Source organism: Chelonia mydas, chromosome 1 (genome assembly GCF_015237465.2).
Source record: "Chelonia mydas isolate rCheMyd1 chromosome 1, rCheMyd1.pri.v2, whole genome shotgun sequence".
In the NCBI taxonomy this organism is placed as follows: domain Eukaryota; kingdom Metazoa; phylum Chordata; order Testudines; family Cheloniidae; genus Chelonia; species Chelonia mydas.
The window spans coordinates 13,847,976-13,865,554 of record NC_057849.1 but is presented as its reverse complement, the minus strand read 5'-3'; the positions used below and the strand labels follow the sequence as shown (position 1 = coordinate 13,865,554).

Genomic DNA, 17,579 nt, shown 5'->3' with positions numbered 1-17,579 from the left:
TTCATCTAGCTGACAAAGAGTTCTATCTCAGAGTTCAGGTACAGCCCTGTAGTCCAGACGCAGCCTACACCAACAGGGGTGTTTTCTGTTGCTGCAGGAACACCACCGCTCCCCCAAACGTTAGCTAAGCGGAAAGAAGCACTCTTCCAGCAGCGTAGCTGCATGTACCCTGCAGGTTGTGTCAGTCAGGGGCATGCTAGCTTCACAGCCCTGCCCAACATTCCTATGCTGGTATTTTCAAGAGCAGGCCCAGCCTTAGGTAACAATTTAGTTCAGGGCTTCTCACAACAAAAATTTTGGCGGCCTCAGATTGCAGCCATCGACTCTTGATGGTGGTGGCTCTTACAAACGTTCCTCAAATTACTAACTTAATTAAATATGCACATATTCATGGACAAATCATTGTAATTGATGTAGGGTTTTTTTTTTTTCCTTTTCTTTTGCAGACTCAATAATGTAGTTGTATTTTGGCGCCCCTGGCAACTCCCCCAGTTCCCCACCTATCACCTCTGGCCCCTGCTGCCTACCCCAGACCTCCACGGCTCCCCATCACCCCCCTGGGCGCCACTGCTTCCCCACCATTGCCCCAAGCTCCATCCTGCAGCCTCACACCCCATGCTCACCCTGCTCCTTGCCACAGCACCCAGTAAGGCTGGGCTTCCTGAAGTCCCTCTGCCCTGAGCTGAAGACCAGAGCCTGCTGTCAGAGCCCCAAGGCTGAAGTGGGGGGTGCTGATGCCCACCCTCAGAGTCCTGAGGCTGAAGACAGGAAGGGAGGGGGAGAAATAGAGTGAAGCCCAGTGCCAGAGCAACTGGGCCTGGCTGAGGATGGGGGAGGCTGAAGCCTGCTCCCAGAGCAACTGGGTGCTGCAGGGAAGGGCTGCAGCTTTGCCCCCTGCCCCATCTCTGCCCAGGAGACTGTTGTGACTGCAGGAAAAACCCATGGGGCCAGCGTTCCCTCTAATTTTTCCCACCCATGTGTGGAATGAATTTTGCTATGTGCACCAATGTGGAAGTGATGTGACACACATCACCTTAATATTGGTGCACATAAAATGTATGTGGTAGGGCTGGGGCTGATGAGGGGTTCAGGGTGCAGGAAGGGGCTCAGGGCTGGGGCCAGAGATGAGGGGTTTGGGGTGCAGGCTGCCCCATGGCTGCGATGGGGAAGAGAGGACTGCCGCCAGCCCTTTCTCACCACAGCAGCTTGGCCATGTGAGAGGTGCCTCTCCCCAGCCATAGCAGCTCCAGCGGGCCTGGGCTCCTCTCTCTGCCTGCCTGCGCAGCCCTTGAGAGCCTGCTGAGCAGCCACGCAGCTTACAGGGAACGTAGCTCGGTGGCCGCATTTGAGAAACACGGATTTAGCCGATTTACAGAGTTTAAGGCTAGAAGGGATCATTAGATTATCTAGTCTGATGGTTTGCAAGAGTAAATCTGTCACTACAGTCATTTAGCAAACACACTGATGCAGTAGGTCTTTTATACATTTGTACAGCAGCCAGGACAAGTACATCTCTCTCCTAATTGGAGCCTCAAGGTAATATTAGAATGCAAACAATAGGATCTATAGTAAACCAAGTGAGCAAACCTGTTAAGATGACAGAAGAATTGCTCTAACTTATTAAAATGAATTTTCTTCAAGAAGTTAATGGTAAAATTCTCAGCAAATTTATGTATTCTGTGGTTCTGAAACGTAATATTTTTATTAGCATAACTCTAGCAAGCAGGATTGAGACGAATACATTTACAAGAGTAACCGGGTGAAATGCTCAGGCTTGTGTTATACAGGTTATGCTAAAATGTCCCTTGGGGCCCTAAAATGTAGACCAACTACTCTACTGACACCTTCTGGCCACAAAGGGTTTTTTCCTTTTAGTAGAAGTAGTTTACTGTATCTTTATAAGAAATTCTGTTTTTGCAGCACAGGGCAATAATGGGAAGGGTACTAGGGCAGGGTAATCAAGTATTCCTTACTTCCCTAATCCATGGCATCTACCTGGCACTTCCCCTGCATGGCTGTAGCACATAGGGTTTCTTTTAAGCATATGGACCAGTTACAGGTTACTAGTGAAATCCCATTAACCACTCTCTCTTTCCCTCTTTTGATTGCACAACACTTCTGGCTACAGTATTTTTTTTGCACAAGAACAAGGCTCAAGGGGAGTGCTAATGTCCCAACCCATATGCCCTATATCACTGGGAGAATTTTCACATTTCAGTATTTCTCATTTTATCACAGCAATATGTAGATTAAGAGGCACCTAAATGAGATAAGAATCAGAGGGCCTACCAAGAATTTATAATGTAAAGTTCCACTATTTATTTCCACTGTAGGACACTGTGAACCTAAAAACTGTAGGTAGCCTAATGCACTATATCCAGTGTTAGGAATGGATACACACTCTTCAGTCTAACAAATGAAGTTAGCAAAGACATGTGGAATTCATGGTTAAAAGTCTGTTACTGAACTGACTATTATAGCTTCCACAGTGTCGCAAATGTATAGACCAGTGTAAGCTATGCTCCTTGGCTCGAGGCTCTTATATAGGCCTGGATATTATATTTAAGATAGTTGGACAGCCTTGCATAATGTAGCAGAAGCTATTTTAAGTATTCCTTTCTTTCGTATACTCCAGTATACCAAATGAGTTTCAGACATGCCTGACTGACAACCCAAGAGCTGATTCTCCAGTGACCACAGGGGGAGGGAGCACGGCCGCCCTGTAATTGTCTGCTTAGTGCAGGGGTTCTCACAACACTTCTTTCTGTGGTCTAAGTGCGGCCACCAATTCTTGCTGGTGGCCACTCTGACAATTTTTCCTTAAATACTTGATTAACTTTAGAAAAAACATGTTCAAATCATTGTAAATTTATATATATTTATTTACACAGGGCTTTTTGCAAACTCAATAATAAAAATAATTGCAGTGGTCTCCATTTTTTCCTGGACTTACACAGGATAGAAACACAAATAAGGTGCTTTGCATGTTCTTGTTTTTTTGTTGTTTCTTTTGTTTTGGTTGCTTTTCAAAAAAAAATTAGACCTGGTGGCTAGGAAGTCTGCTGCTGTGAAAAGTCATATTTGTATGTTTGTTACTATCACTTTTCACAGAAGCGGACTTGCTAGCTAGCTGGGAGGCAGCGAAAAAGTGATATTAACATACAAGTATCACTTTTCACAGCAAATTTACTCAGCCCCAGCAAGTGGAGGAACAAAGTAAGCCCTGGATGGGGAGATGGGCAGGGAGGCAATGAGGGCCAGGGACAACGGAGGGGAGGGGAGGTCAGGGCTGGCACCCACTATCACAGGGCTGGGTCCCGAAGCCCAAAAGCCGGAGCCTGCAGCCCACCACCCTAGGGCTGAAGCCAGAAGTCCAAGCCCCACCACCCCTGGGAAGGTGGGGATCTCACTCTGGCTGCCTGATCCTCCAGCATTTGTGGCTTGGGGGGGGGGGGGGGGAAGAGAGGAGAGAAAGAAGGATCCAACCCCTGCTAGTGGTCCTAGAGGAGGGGCCACTGCTCCCCCACCCCCCAAATAATTGCCCAGGAATCTGTGGCCGCAAGAAAAGCCTTCGGTGGCCACATTTGAGAAACGCTGGCTAGTGCAGTATCTCTCAGTCATGACCTCTTATTCAAAGACATTTTCACAATCCTTTCATTTACCATAAAAGAGTAAATGTATCAATGATACACCTATGTAATTTGCATGTGCTTGAAGAGGTTGACAAAAGAAACATTGACCTTTAGGGGTAAGGGTGTTGTGGGAAGCGGGGGAGCAAGATTTTTTTCTTCGGGTTGCAATAATATTTAAAGATTTAATGACCCAATTGCCTTTTGTTCTCCTCACCTGCGTTTCATGAATACGTTTTCTCCAACCCCCTGCCAGTTCAGAAACAGTGGTCTTTAACATATACAAGGAGAGTCAGGTTTAAATGAGAGGAAATTCATACCGCCTAACTTGCTGAATTCCCAGAGCAATCTAACGCAAAGACTTAGACCTGGCATACACTACTGTATGCTGAGTAAACACCAATGAAATTCTCGTCAGGGAACAGTTTAGTTGTATTTTCGAATACAGTAAGTTCTACTACTTGAGTTTATCCTACAGACCTGGAGCCAGTCCATTAAAAAGGTGTCTTTTGTACAGAGATGATGAAAAAAAAAAAATCACATCAACACACGTCAATTCATATCTTACTGCAAATCTAAATGAAAAAAGCTCTTTCCAGTGCCACATAGAACCACCTTCAACTCCTAAGAGGTTATAAAAATTTTGCATCTCAGGGTTCACACTGAACTCTCAATTCATTAAAATCTCCAAGAGTTTAAAAAACTGCAAGCCTCAATACACCAAACTCATGTAGCCTCTTTCACATAATGCTTTTGGGTGTGAACTTTACCGAACACCAAAAAGCAGCTGGCTAACAGCACACAGCAATGCTGAAGTGAAGACGTCTCCAAGTGCATTTCAGCAACTAGGATTAACATCCGCGCCCCCCCCCCGGGCCCTTTTTTAAGTCACTTGGCATAAAATCAGTGTCACCGAGGAGTCATGACTCCAATTTAAGGGACATTCGTGAGGCCTACACACCAGACTGTGGCCAGAGTCAGAGAAGCACACTGACCCAGCCTGATTCTGTTTAGCTTGAGATCTGACAGTTCACCCCAAAAGGTGGTAGAAAAAAAAGGAACTTGGGATGGACAAAATTTCCAGAGAACTTGGAGGCAAAACTTTTAAAGAGCTACACTGATCAAAAGAAGAGTCTCCACATTACACTGTCTTTTACGATTTTATTAAGATCCTTTCACGGGCCACAGTCCACCTTCTCCTTCAAGTGTTGAAAAATCCTACAACAAAAAAACAAAACACTTAACGAGAGCACAAATTTCACTGATCACTGTAAAGTTATTAGTCATCCTGACCCCAAATTATCCTGCTGGTCTGACGCTCCCCTGGACTGCAATCCATTACCAGCCAGGCCACAGCATTCCACCACTGTAACAGGTCTAAAACAAGCTCAGTGAGGCGGATTCCTGACATGATTGTGAAAGCAATTGTGGTTTCACTCAGTACAAATGGTCCCCTTTACTTCCCTAGCATTATCCACACACTTGTCATTGCCTCTAATGATCGGTCAGATTATAAATTAAGGGACCAAACTAATCCAAGGAAATGTAACGAGGGTAAGTATACTTCCATTTTACAAATAAAATTCCTGAAGCAGGGATCAATGATCCAGTGATTTGTTGTATTTGTTTGTAAACTGCTTCAACAGGAGAAAAAATATCCAGACGTGTTTGCAGCTATGACTGAAAACACACAGGAACAGATCTATTGAGTGAGATTGTATCATTACAGTCACTGAATAGACCTGCACTTTATTGGTTAAATCTGTGAAGTGTTTGAAATCTTCTCCTTATTCCAGCTCATGTTCTAAAAGATGGTGCAAATTTTACAGACTGTGGCATACTATAGGTGTGAATGATACAGGTGCTTTCAGAAGTTTCTGACAGAGAGAGTTGGGTTCATATTACAAGGCAGGTTATCCCAACTACACCAGCTGGCAGAAAAGAGGAAAAAGGTCAGGGTAGAGTACCACTACCATAACGTCATGGGAAACTTTGGGTAAGGATTCCTAAGAAGTATAACTCAGTTTTCACCTTTGTTGGAATTTCACCTTTAGTGTCTGAGCACTAAGTTTGAGCCCTCTTTTGCGATAACCCTTCTCAGACAAATAACCCGGAAGTCATCAATCAAGGACTCTGATTCAAGGTCCTGAAATCCATGATATAGAACATAACATGGTACAGGGCACTTGGACAAATATCTCTTTTCAGACTCGTCATCATACCTTCACTGAAGGGCTGGCGTTAACTGATTTAATAATGCAGCAATGGTAAGGAGTTACACAGCGCTCCACCCACCACAATCGCCTCAAACACTTCACAAAACTAGGTTCCTTACCTATTGCCCTTACTTTCCACTCCATCACCCCAGACCCTGCACTGCAGCAACTGACCTTGCAGTCAAAGACTGGGTGCACCCTAGAAATGGAGGGGAACAAATACAGAGCAACAGGATGGTTGGGAGCTACTGATTGAACAGGTCAGTCAGTGCTTCTTTATAACAGCCCATGTATTTCTGTACTCAACTTTTTAAAATTTTATTTTACATTTGACAGATTAGCAAATTTGTGGCTTAATGCCGATTTTCAAAGCAACATAGGAGCACTATTCCTGAACAGACCAATGGTTTAATGCCCTGCATGTGTCCCATTCTGGCGACAGGGCCACACAGAATTCTTTGGAGAAACTCAGATAATGCATCTAACCTTGTTTGTTCCTGACTCCAGCAGAAGATCAATCTCTACCTCAAAACATGAGGCTTGGTAGCCCTTACTGTTATCTTTGCTAGAATAAAAATTATCATTTCTGATGGGCATCACACTAGTTTCTACCATTTCAGAGTTACAGAACAAGGTCACTTACCCATTATGCAGTGGGAACTGGCTGAGGCATGGCTGGCTGTTCTGGCTTGCCACCTTTCTGCTCTGAGATGGGTGTGGTGGGTAAGATCTCTTCCTTGGGCTCCACAATGCTGACATGGTCTGGCAGGGGTTTCTTGGGTCCAATCTTCCCACTTGGGTCCCAAGGCAACATAATCTTTACTTTAATACCCAGCACACCTGAAAAAAGTGCAATATTATAACAGTGGTCATTGCATTTAAAGGAGATAAGATGCTCTGTATACACTCAGATGCTGAACTGATACAAGTTCTAAAACATTGCCATGTTTATTCAGTGGGAGCTTCCAACATCCACATAAAACTTACACTTTGGGTAATCTGTACTAGGACTCAGTTATTAGTGTGAATTAACAACATCCTTTAGGCATACGAAGGCATAGAACAAAACTAGTCCAGTAATTTTCCTTTCATCGTTTCATGCACTGCTCTCTCACAAAGCGGGAGCTTTAAACCCCAGTTTCCTGTGCTAATTTATAAATATTCTTTGTATCCCTTCTCAGACAAATGCCTCAAAATCATCCAATGAACAGGACACTCTGCTAAGGTAACCTAAGCACAGTACCAAAGAACATGGCACTGAACAGGCTACACTTACACAAGAAATGTCCTTTCTGACTCGTCATCGTATCATCACTGAAGGGATATCAGGTAAGATAACTGCTCTCATCTCATGTTCAAGGACTGTTTGCTCACATGTGACAATCACTTAGTGATCCGAAGAGTAAAAAATAGCTTGCATCCTTTTCGAAGCTTTAATTATATAGACCTGAAAGACTTTTACATTCTCCCTCATGCTTTTTACCATAGAAAAAAATATCAGGACTATCTAGTCTTGCATTTTGTTTCTGCCAGGAGCCCTGGGATGATTAGAGATCTGGGGTGGGACTACTTGGCTTTCAGTGGTATTTTATAAACCCAGTCATAATTTTATCCCAAATGCTTCTCAGGAACAGGGATTAAATAGGTAGCTAACACGTTTTGAACAGTGACTTAAAATCCTTTCTTCTCTCAACTACTTAGATTTCAGTCTCACTAATTCCAGTAGCTCTTCAGTCACCTAGGGTATTGCCCCCACTATTGGTTGAAGTGAGCCTCCCAGCCCAGGGAGACAGACTCGCGCCAGCAGGGCTCAGCTACACCTGACCCCTACACTTGAGAGCCCAAGTTCCAGCCTCAGCTGCAATATGCACACTGCTACTTTAGCACACTAGCTCAAGTCAGTCTACCCTGGCTGCAGGAGGATTGATTTAAATCAGGGCGATTTAAACAATTATTTATATCACCAAGTGGAAAGCCTTGATTTAAATCTATTTTAAACAACTTTTCCATTTGTACTTCAGTTCTCTGCTACAGAAAGGTGCACTCCCATTGGTTGATATAACCCTTAATATACGCTTATTTACAACTAGAGCCTTTACACTAGATTTGGTACATCTTTTTGCTACCTAGGAGACTATACAACAAACAACATTTATTTAAGAATGATTTAGTTTCTAGTTTCAGATTATTAACTGTACATTTTTAGTATGTTAGAAAGTGGAGAATGATATATTGCTTCTTTACTAGATAATGAACTTGTAGCACAATTTGCGTCAAGCTACATTAGGATGGTAACTGGAATTTAAATACAGAACACCATACAACACTTATCAGAATACGTTTCACATTTACAACTAAATGATTTATTACACAGAGGAATTCACTGTAGTCAGTGAATTGCACTGATTATTTCAGGTCAGTCAGGGGAAAATTTTCAAGTATGTCTAAGTGAAAGTGACTGGAGCTTAAGATCCTACTCACTAAGTTTCTTGAAAATGACAGTCTTGTAAGTCACTTTGCCAGTCTCTTGTACACACTAGCACCGCTCCTGGGGCCCCCACAGGATCAAGCCCTTACTATAGTTCATTACCAGTTTGTCATGTTTATAAAGCATGACCTCAAAAGTTAGAGGTTTTCCTGGATTTCTTTCTTTATATAGAAAGGCAGCCTTAACTCAACTACAGGCTCATGTATTCAGGATATTTATTTATTTAAAATGTTAAGAGTACAATAAATTTAGGCCTTAAAATATTTTGTATTAATTCAGATTTCATTTCAAACAGGATTAAATAATAATAAATAATAATAATGAAAAAAATCAAGCCAACTAAAAAAAATTGAAAAAAAAAAATCACTCTTATTTTTAGCCACACTGCCAGGCTGGGAGTTTTACTCCTGGCTGCAGTGTAGACACACCCTTGCAGGACAGGTACTCAACCTGGGATCGCAAACCAGCTTGCCCTGCCTTTCGTTATGGCTAGATGGGAGAGTCCCAAAACTTTCTGTTGTCACATTGGATTATCACACGGAAAAGGCTCAGAACAACTGTTCTAGAGAATCCTCCAACAAAAATGCTACAACCCAATCTCAGTATTTCTGAAACAAAAATCCTTTCAGGCCTCCTTTATCTCTTGAAGCTTAAAAGCTCATTTTCCTTTTGCAGCTCACTTTTAAAGTCCATTTCTGATCATCAAGCCTTACATCAAGAGACAGCAGAGTCTAGCTTGCTGGAAAACCTGACTGCCAGTTACTGTGTAAACTTGGGCAAATCCCACTTTCCTCACGTGCATGATTGGGATAATATTGTCTTACCTCCTCCCAAAGGGATTACAGGAACAATCTATACAGCACTGTGAAAAAATATATGTATTTTCTGGGCTAACGATTAGAAACTTTGAACATAGATGTATGCATATCCAAAGTGACTGACGAACTGATAGGCAATGCTGCTGCAGGAAAACACAACCAGCTGATGTGCTGACCCATAGTACGGTACTACTAAGCACCAGTCATAACTTGCTAACTAGGAATTTTACTGGCAGCTGAAGACAGTTTAACCCGTATTTCCAATTTATTTATATAGGACAAGAGCAGACGATGCGCCACATTAGACAAAATGTGTGTAACAGAAGACAGCCCCAGACTGTAAGGGCTTGTAATTTCAAAAGGCAAAACAGCATTACAAGTACCAGTAACTAGCAGCAGTTAGAGCTGAATACTCTGCACAACAGAAAATGCACTGGAATTCTGGGAGTGACCACTCCTGTAGCTGTCAGACAGCAGGGACGCTGCCAAGGAGCAGCAGAGTGGCAGCACTTAAGATTGTCTGGTACTAGGTGCTAATACAGGGAGCCAGCCAATTGCAAGGGGATACATATTCCAAACACTCACCCTGCCTGAGGAGGACGTGGCGCACAGCTGTATCGACATAGTAGTTTACAGGATCTCCACTGTGGATCATCAGGCCATCCACAAACTTCATAGACTTGGCTCGCTGGCCTCTGAGTTTACCGGACACCACCACCTCACAACCCTTAGCACCACTCTCCATGATGAAGCGGAGGACGCCATAGCAGGCTCTTTGGGGAGTGAAAAGAGCTACTCAGTGGTTGTAGAGAGCACTGTGTACTGCACAAGTAGGGGATATGGCTGTGGAATGTGCCACCTAATAACCATCAAATTCTGATCCAAAAATCCAGCTCTCGTTAAAGATAAGTTTCACCAAAGGGGACTGTTGCAGCATTGTCAGCCCCACAGCCTTGTTTACTTTTACACAATTTTTCTAATAATTTCACTCCAGAGTTCCAAGATTGGGAATTCTGTGCCTGCTTCACTTTATGCTTAGATGTTATGGGCATTGTGCACTGCTCAGCACAATGGGCTCTGGTTGCGACTACATGTAATTACATAAAAGAAAAGCACTGGATAGCCTATTGAGGTGGAAAATTCTGGCTCTCCATCCCTTCTCAGACAAATGCCTCTAAATCATCCAGTGAACAGGACCATCCTGCCAAGGAACCCAAGCACAGCATCACAGAACATGACACTGCAAAGGGTGCACTTAACAGGATACATATCCCTTTTCTGACTCGTCATCGTATCATCACTGAAGGGATCTTAACATGTGAGACCACAGGTCATTTAAACCACAATTCATTTCCTAGACAGCTTTGTTTGAGACCGAAGCGCCATCTTTGCTAATATTTCGCCCCCACCATTCCGAATAAATGGGTGTAAATATAAGCTTTTCATGTTTGACTTAGCCTGAACCCTCTTACTAATCCACTCAGTGACAGGGCAAGTTCTATATTAAAACTAATAGCAAATTTTATTGCCAATTGTGACAGCCCTAAACAAATCATGTTTTATTTAATACTTAGTTATGCCATGTGCTATCAACAGCCTTGTGCTTAAATACAACACAGAAATGGCAGTTCAAATAAACTCATTAAAATTTGTTTTAACTTTGCTGGAGTGTAACAGTGGCTTTAAAAAAAAAATAAAAAAAAAATCTACTTTTGAAATAAGAAATCTACCAGAGTACTTGGGGCACCTTAGAGACTAACAAATTTATTTGTTACATCCGATGAAGTGAGCTGTAGCTCACGAAAGCTTAGAGACTAACAAATTTATTTGAGCATAAGCTTTCGTGAGCTACAGCTCACTTCATCGGATGGAACAAATAAATTTGTTGGTCTCTAAGGTGCCACAAGTACTCCTTTTCTTTTTGCGGATACAGACTAACATGGATGCTACTCTGAAATTTACCACCTAGATAATTAATATTCAGGAAAAATTAGATAATAGCACTTTACAGCTTTATTCTGTCAATCCTAACTTAACCTGCGTAATGCATGCATTAGTCCCAGTCCACAAACACAGCGGTTAAGGAATTTTCCTCAAAGCCACAGAGCCAGTGTCAGAGCTGGGATCAGAACCCAGAGTGCTCCCAGTCACTTTACTCTATTACATCTACAGACCATTTTATTACACTTCTGCACTTACCGACGCACTGCTAAACCTCCCAGAAGTTTGTAACGCAAGGATTCTGCTTGGGCAATAGCACAAAGACCTCTTGTGGCCACCTTCTCAGCATAGAGCTACAAAACAAGGAAGAAGTGCTCAGAAACAGTTACAACAGTGAAGGTTAGCAGACTTCATGCATACAGGTAACAGAAGCCTCAACTGCCCTCTGTGCTCCCCTCTCCTTTGTAACAAGGAACTTAGTGGGTTACTGGATGCTTACACACCTGCAGGATCTTTACCCTTAGACAACAGATTGTGGTTTTTACCTGCTTTGGTGTTTGTCCTCTGCTCCTCATGTTGAGCTGAGACATCCTAGTGATGCTCCATTGAAAACCAAGGCACCATTAAGGCATGCTTGGTGCAGTCCTGGAGGTGCAATCCTACCAAGCCAGCCCAGAACGTTAGACAGCCCTGGAGGTGCAATCTTCCAGAGGTGTCCAACTATGGACAGCGCTGGTGATGCATCCTGCAGGGTGGCTATGGTATGCTGGGCTGTGCTTGGAGGAGCATCCTATCAGACATGCCCAGCACTCTGGGACAATTGAAAGCTTAATAAAGAGATCACAGTCAGAAAGTGAGGTTGAAAGTGTAATGTCCTAAGCAAAGCACAGGACAAAAGTCAACATGGTCACAGTCACCTGGCAATTTCTCCCACTGAAGTTTAATCAAAGTTCCATAAAGCAATTAGCTTTGTGTGATGGGGAAAAGAAAGCTAAGAATCGCATTAACACAGATCCTACCAGCAGCAGCATCTCCAACAGCAGCTAGCAGCAGATTCTTTAGAGGAAACATGGTAGGCAACTATGTAATAGCCTCCAGAGAGGAGAAGTTTCTTCCTAAACTCCATCAGATCACAGTTTATGCTCTTACAAATGGACCCCGTTTTACAGTCCTTGCAAACTCTGTTTTAATTCTTATTGCTGTACTCTGGATGCTGTTACCCATCACAATCTAGGCCTCAAAAGGTACCTTGTGACAATGAGTTTCACAAACTAGTTACAATAATCAACAGCAGTGGTTCTCAAAACTTTTGTACTGGTGACCCCTTTCACATAGCAAGCCTCCGAGTGCAACCCCCCCCATGCATTAATAACACTTTTTTATATATTTAACACCATTATAAATGCCGGAGGCAAAGTGGGGTTTGGGGTGGAGGCTGACACAATGCAACCCCCTGAGGGGTCCCGACCCCCAGTTTGAGAACCCCTGATCAACAGAAGCCATCAGTTTTGCATGAAGTTAAAGACAAGAACCAGTAGCATTAGCTAACAAGGATCCACTCTAACTCAAACCTGCTACAGGTCATAATACATTCCCCATTTTTGGTCTTCTAGCACCAATGCATCTCCATTGGTGGAGAGAAAAAATGAAAATCTAATGCCTCATATCCAATACTATTAAATCTTACGTGTGATGACTGTTGATAACACATATGCAGACAAATGTGTGACTTTTAAATTGTTGTCACATTAAATTAATGCCTTTTCTAGACCTGATGTAATCAAAAGCAACATCAAGGCTCATTTTAAGGTATCATCAGAAAATGAGACAATAAAAAGAGAAAAGCCACTTACCTCAACGCTTCCTTCAGGAAATCCAAACCTCTTCTGTACAACAGCAGTCAGCTCACGGATTCGGCGTCCCTTCTCACCAAGAACGTTTTGTGTTCTGAATAAAACAAACATGGTTAGTGGAATCTGCAGCTGTGAAGTAAAACCTATTTGAGGATTTAATTTTTTCTCCATGCGAACGTACCAGTCTTACTACAGTATATTACTGTGCCAAGTCTAGTTTTAAATGACCGACTAAATAGGGATTACAATCATTCTCAGAGACAATTCCACAGTCTACCCTCATCACAAGGAAGTTTCCCCTAATATATGGGCATTTATTCACCATTTCTTAATTTCATTCACATTTTCTGGTTACCATCTTTCCAAAGAAATACGGTCACGTATAGCAGGATTATACACAAGTGTCACAGATTCTGGCCACTGACGAACGCTGTGAAAGAATAAGGAGCAAGTTTCAATTACCTGGTAGCAAGGATGATAATTTCAGTCCTCGTTGGAGTAACTCGGACCTCTACTCCAGAGTATCCATCTTCAGCCAACTCACGAGTCAGAAACTCATTTAGCTCAGCTTTGAAGATACCATCAGCGACAAACTAAAACAGAAAACAGAACAAGTCAAGCTATGTTTAACAGTTCACAAATAAGTTTTCTAAGTAAAGTTTCATTGCTGGTTGAAGGTGCTGGCTGAACAGCCCAGAGTCTACATTTATCTTCACAGAACAGCAAAGACACTCCCTATGCAAGGCCAAATTTGTCTCAACCCTGCTTTAGGGACTATGCTTCTAACATCAGTGTAATCCCTTAACAATGATCAGACCAAGACTTCAAACAAATCCAGCTAAAACCAAGCTCAAAACTAGCTGATAAAACCATGCTTTGTTTCGCTTTTCCAAATGGTAGCTCTTCCTAGCCAGTGTGAATTTTAAGAAGTTAATTATGTCAGACTACCCCCAATCAATAAGTAGTTTTACTGCTTAAACCCGGGCCCTGACCCTGAACACACCTGACAGGAAACATTACACCTGGTTACAAGTTTGGCATGATTTGATCCCTACTTTGCATCTGTGTTAGTTATGGACATTAGAGAGTTTCACACCAGGTTACTAGCGCTGAGGTGACCAAGCCCTTAACCCTACGGGTCTCCACTTCTGATAAGCTCCGCAGACCAAACTCACTGGAAATCTGAGTTTTACCCTGCCAGCTCCAGGGCCCACTTTATGAAACACCGTCTGGCTGTTCTGCTGCAGGGAGGAAAGAGCGAAAGGTTTATACGCTCTGATAGGACACCGGCCCTCGCCCCAAGGGTCTGAAACCCGCTTCCCCAACGCGGGGACCCTCTGCCCAGGGGCCAAGCGCGGAGCGGAGCCCTGGCCTTTGCGCAAGGGGGAACGAGCGGCTGCTTTCAGCCACGCGGGCGGCTCGACTCTCCTGCCAGCGGCCGCCCCGGGAGCGGGGCGCTTCCGGGCCGCCTCCCCGGCGCCTCCTCCCAGCCCCGCACAGGCTCCGCGCCGCGCGCTGGGGAGCCGGCCAGGCCCAGGCCCAGGCCGCCGCGGGGAGCCGGCCAGGCCCAGGCCCCGGCCCACGAGCCGCAGGGAGCCGCCATGTTGCGCCCGCCCGGGCCCGGCCTTTCATCCGTCTCCATCCGCCCCCGCCGCCGCCCCGGCAGCCCCGCCCCGCTGCCCGGGCCCTGCCGGGCGCTCACCGGCTCCCAGCCCGGCCGCTATGGCCGGGCTCCGCGGCCGCTGGGGGCTGCCCGCCGCGCTCACCTTGCGCTTCTTGGAGATCTGCACCGCCATCTTGCGTCGCGCCGCCCGGGCGAAAGGAAGAGGCCCCCCCGCCCGGGGGAGGATATAAGGTCCCCTGGCCACTTGCCATTGGGCCGCGGCCGGTCACGTGGGCTCGCAGGGGCGGGTGGGAAATGTAGTCTTCCTCAGGGACAACCCCCCATGCTCTGAGGGCAGGGGGTCAGGGCTTGTGTCCGCTCGCGCTGGCACCACACTCACTAGGGACAGGTGTGGGTCTTTCAGGCCAAAGCGCTGTGTGGACACTCTTATTCCAGATTAACTGGGGGTCTGCAATACAAAGTGAAGTTGGCGTAAATTACCACGCACCGACCTATCGATGCGCACGGCCGCACCTCCATGCCCGTTCCTTCCCGGCCGCCGTCAGAGCTTAGAGACAGCGGCACAGTGACCCCACCTCCCTGCCCGGCACGAAGCCATGGTGTACTACTGAGCACGGCGCGGTGCAAGCCTCGACCTAACTGTCCTCCAGCACTTTGTGAACTCCACGGCCCAGGGGTCACGGCCAACAGAAGCCCCCCTGCGCTTTAAACACCCCCCCCACACACACACATTAGTGAAATGTCTTTTCCCTAGCAAGCACACGTTAGCAGCTCTCTCTTCTCATGTGTGACTGCTCAGCCAACCATGCCAGCTCCACCCACCAGACACGCTCCGACCCGGTGTAGACAAGAGATAGTCTTGGGACTGTGGGGAGAAGAGGCCGTGCTGACACAGCTCCAGACCAGCCCCAGCAACATGGACATCTACGCGCATATTGCACGAGGGATGCAGACAGAGGGGTATGACAGGGACCAGCGGCATTGCCACGTGAACACGAAGGAACTGCAGCAGGCGTACCACAAGGGCAGGGAGCACAGCAATCGATCGGAGTCTGAGCCCCAGACAGTCTTCTTTTACAATGACCTGCATGCCGTACTTGGCGGAAACTCCCCCAGCACCCCACAGATCACCATGGATACCTCAGCAGAGCCTGAGATAGAGACCTCTACTGTGTACAGCAAGGAGGAGGAGGGTGGAGATACTGTAGGGAGACCAGGTGACCAGATTTTGAGCGGAACACCTGGTTGAAAAGGGACCCTGGCGGCTCCAGTCAGCACCGCCAACCGGACCGTTAAAAGTCCGGTTGGCGGTACTGCAGTGCTAAGGCAGGCTAGTCCCTACCTGTTCTGGCTGGCACTGCACTGTATCCCCGCTCCTAGGCAAAGGGGCCACAGGGCTCTGCGCACTGCCCCCTCCCTGAGCACCAGGTTTGTACTCCCATTGGCCAGGAACAGACAGGATCTGTTTGAGATGACACCAGGCAAACCTGGATGAGCGTGATGAAGGGGACTTGGGTAAGTGTGTGCATGCATTTTTTCTTACAATGTTTAAATTTAAGATGGTGCCCAGTCCATCCATAAGTTAACAACTCAGCTATCAACTTAGGCGGGGATGGGGGGGCATGTGGAGCAGTGTGTTCGCGTACGTGAGAGAACTCAATGAAACTTTCATGGAGATACTTTGCAGTCCTCTTCACAAGGTTTCTCGGGATGACTGCTGTATTTCTTCCTCTGTGGTAGGACACTTTCCCACACCTCTCTGCCATGAGTTTGGCTGGCATCATTGCAGTAAAACAGGCTAGGAGCATGTGGGCCTGGGTGGCTCTGAGACACCAGGAGCAGCTGTGCTTTCTGTGCCTTTGTGATCCTCAGGAGTGAGATATCAGCTAAAACCACCAGCATTAAATAGTGCCAATGTTCCGTGCCATTCCCTATACTTGTATTGTTTCATGCAACCAAAGTTCCTTCCCACCCCTTGTCCCATACTCACCATAGCCAGGGCTGGAGAGTGGTGCTGTGCAGAGGCATTCTGGTCCAAAGCTGAAATGTCAATAAACATGTCTTATTAAAAGGTGTTATGGGAATAAAGGAAGGAAATTTTGAAACATATCTTTCCCTTTCCACTGTGACTGTAAATGCAGTAATACATCTGTCCCCTTTTATCAGCAGCTGCTGTCATTGCAGCCTTAAGGGATGCCCCCTCCACACCCACAGAACGCCTTACCATGATGAGGAGGAGAAAGAAGAGGACTAAGGAGGGAGGCCATGTCCAGTGAGATCCTGCAAGCCAGTTCTGCATCGGATCACAAAGAAAGGGACTGGAGGCATGGGCCGTGGGTAATGGAGGCTGGGGGAGGCCAAGCCTCCCCAAACCTCCACTAATGCTCCCCACCACAGCCACAGGGCCAAGCCGCAGCAGGGCTCAGCAGTCCTCTGGGTGGCCTGGGCTCAGGACTGCTCTGGGCACCAGCAGGCTGGCTCAGGTTCAGGGCAGCTCCAGTGGGCCGGCCGGAGCTCGGGTCTACTCTGGGCGCCGGCGGGCCAGCCAGGGTCGGGTCTGCTCTGGGTGTGGGTGGTCTGGCCCGGGCTTGGGGCTACTCCAGGCACAGATGGGCTGGCCGGGGTTCAGGGCTGCTCTGGGCGCCGGGGTTTGGGGCTGCACCGGCCAGCCAGCTGGCGAGAGTTGGGGGAGGGCAGGGCCTCAGGCGGAAGGGACAGAGCAGGGGGCTAGCCTCCCCAAATGGGGGTGGGGTGCACTCATCGCCCATGCCTGGAGCAGCAACATGGCCAACGGCAGGAAGAAGGAAAGACTGGACAGGAGAAAGGTGCAGGAAAAGGAGAGGGAGATAGACTAGGACATAATGGGGCTTCTCAGGCAGCAAACAAATGCTGCAGACCTGAGTTGACCTACAGGTCCAGAAATCCCAGAACTCCCCACCCTTTGCAGTTATTGGGAGAACTCCATGGTGGCAGCTCCCTACTCTCCTCAACATTCCACATGTTACCCCTA

The 17,579-nt window shown here is 46.2% G+C and overlaps 1 protein-coding gene and 2 non-coding genes across 4 annotated transcripts; all 3 read right to left on the bottom strand.

Annotated features, from left to right (window-relative positions):
• Positions 1–4,776: 4,776 nt before the first annotated feature.
• On the bottom strand, positions 4,777–14,843 carry RPS3 (ribosomal protein S3). 2 transcript variants are annotated; one of them, XR_003564993.3, is made up of 8 exons: positions 14,712–14,843; positions 13,408–13,538; positions 12,946–13,039; positions 11,351–11,445; positions 9,737–9,924; positions 6,489–6,685; positions 5,965–6,044; positions 4,777–4,847 (listed from the first exon to the last, which is right to left on the bottom strand). XR_003564993.3 is itself a non-coding variant. In XM_007062287.4 (7 exons), exons 1-6 carry the CDS (start codon positions 14,739–14,741, stop codon positions 6,492–6,494), a joined length of 732 nt encoding a protein of 243 aa, XP_007062349.1. In that variant the 5' UTR covers positions 14,742–14,843; the 3' UTR covers positions 4,777–4,847; positions 6,489–6,491. The 2 variants fall into 2 exon arrangements, 1 of the variants encoding a protein (XP_007062349.1); XM_007062287.4 differs by lacking the exon at positions 5,965–6,044.
• Positions 7,018–7,165, bottom strand: LOC114020086. Its single transcript, XR_003564995.1, has one exon. It is a non-coding gene; the product is annotated as a small nucleolar RNA SNORD15 (small nucleolar RNA).
• Positions 10,307–10,457, bottom strand: LOC114020085. Its single transcript, XR_003564994.1, has one exon. It is a non-coding gene; the product is annotated as a small nucleolar RNA SNORD15 (small nucleolar RNA).
• Positions 14,844–17,579: the final 2,736 nt, after the last annotated feature.

What these genes read in the sequence shown, in the direction of transcription:
- RPS3 (XM_007062287.4), bottom strand. Translation starts at nt 14,741, where the DNA reads ATGGCGGTGCAGATCTCCAAGAAGCGCAAG. An exon ending in TTCCTGAAGGAAGCGTTGAG is followed by an intron (nt 11,446 to 12,945) that starts GTAAGTGGCTTT and finishes CTTGTTTTGTAG; the next exon opens with CTCTATGCTGAGAAGGTGGC. An exon ending in CCACGTCCTCCTCAGGCAGG is followed by an intron (nt 6,686 to 9,736) that starts GTGAGTGTTTGG and finishes CACTTTTTTCAG; the next exon opens with GTGTGCTGGGTATTAAAGTA.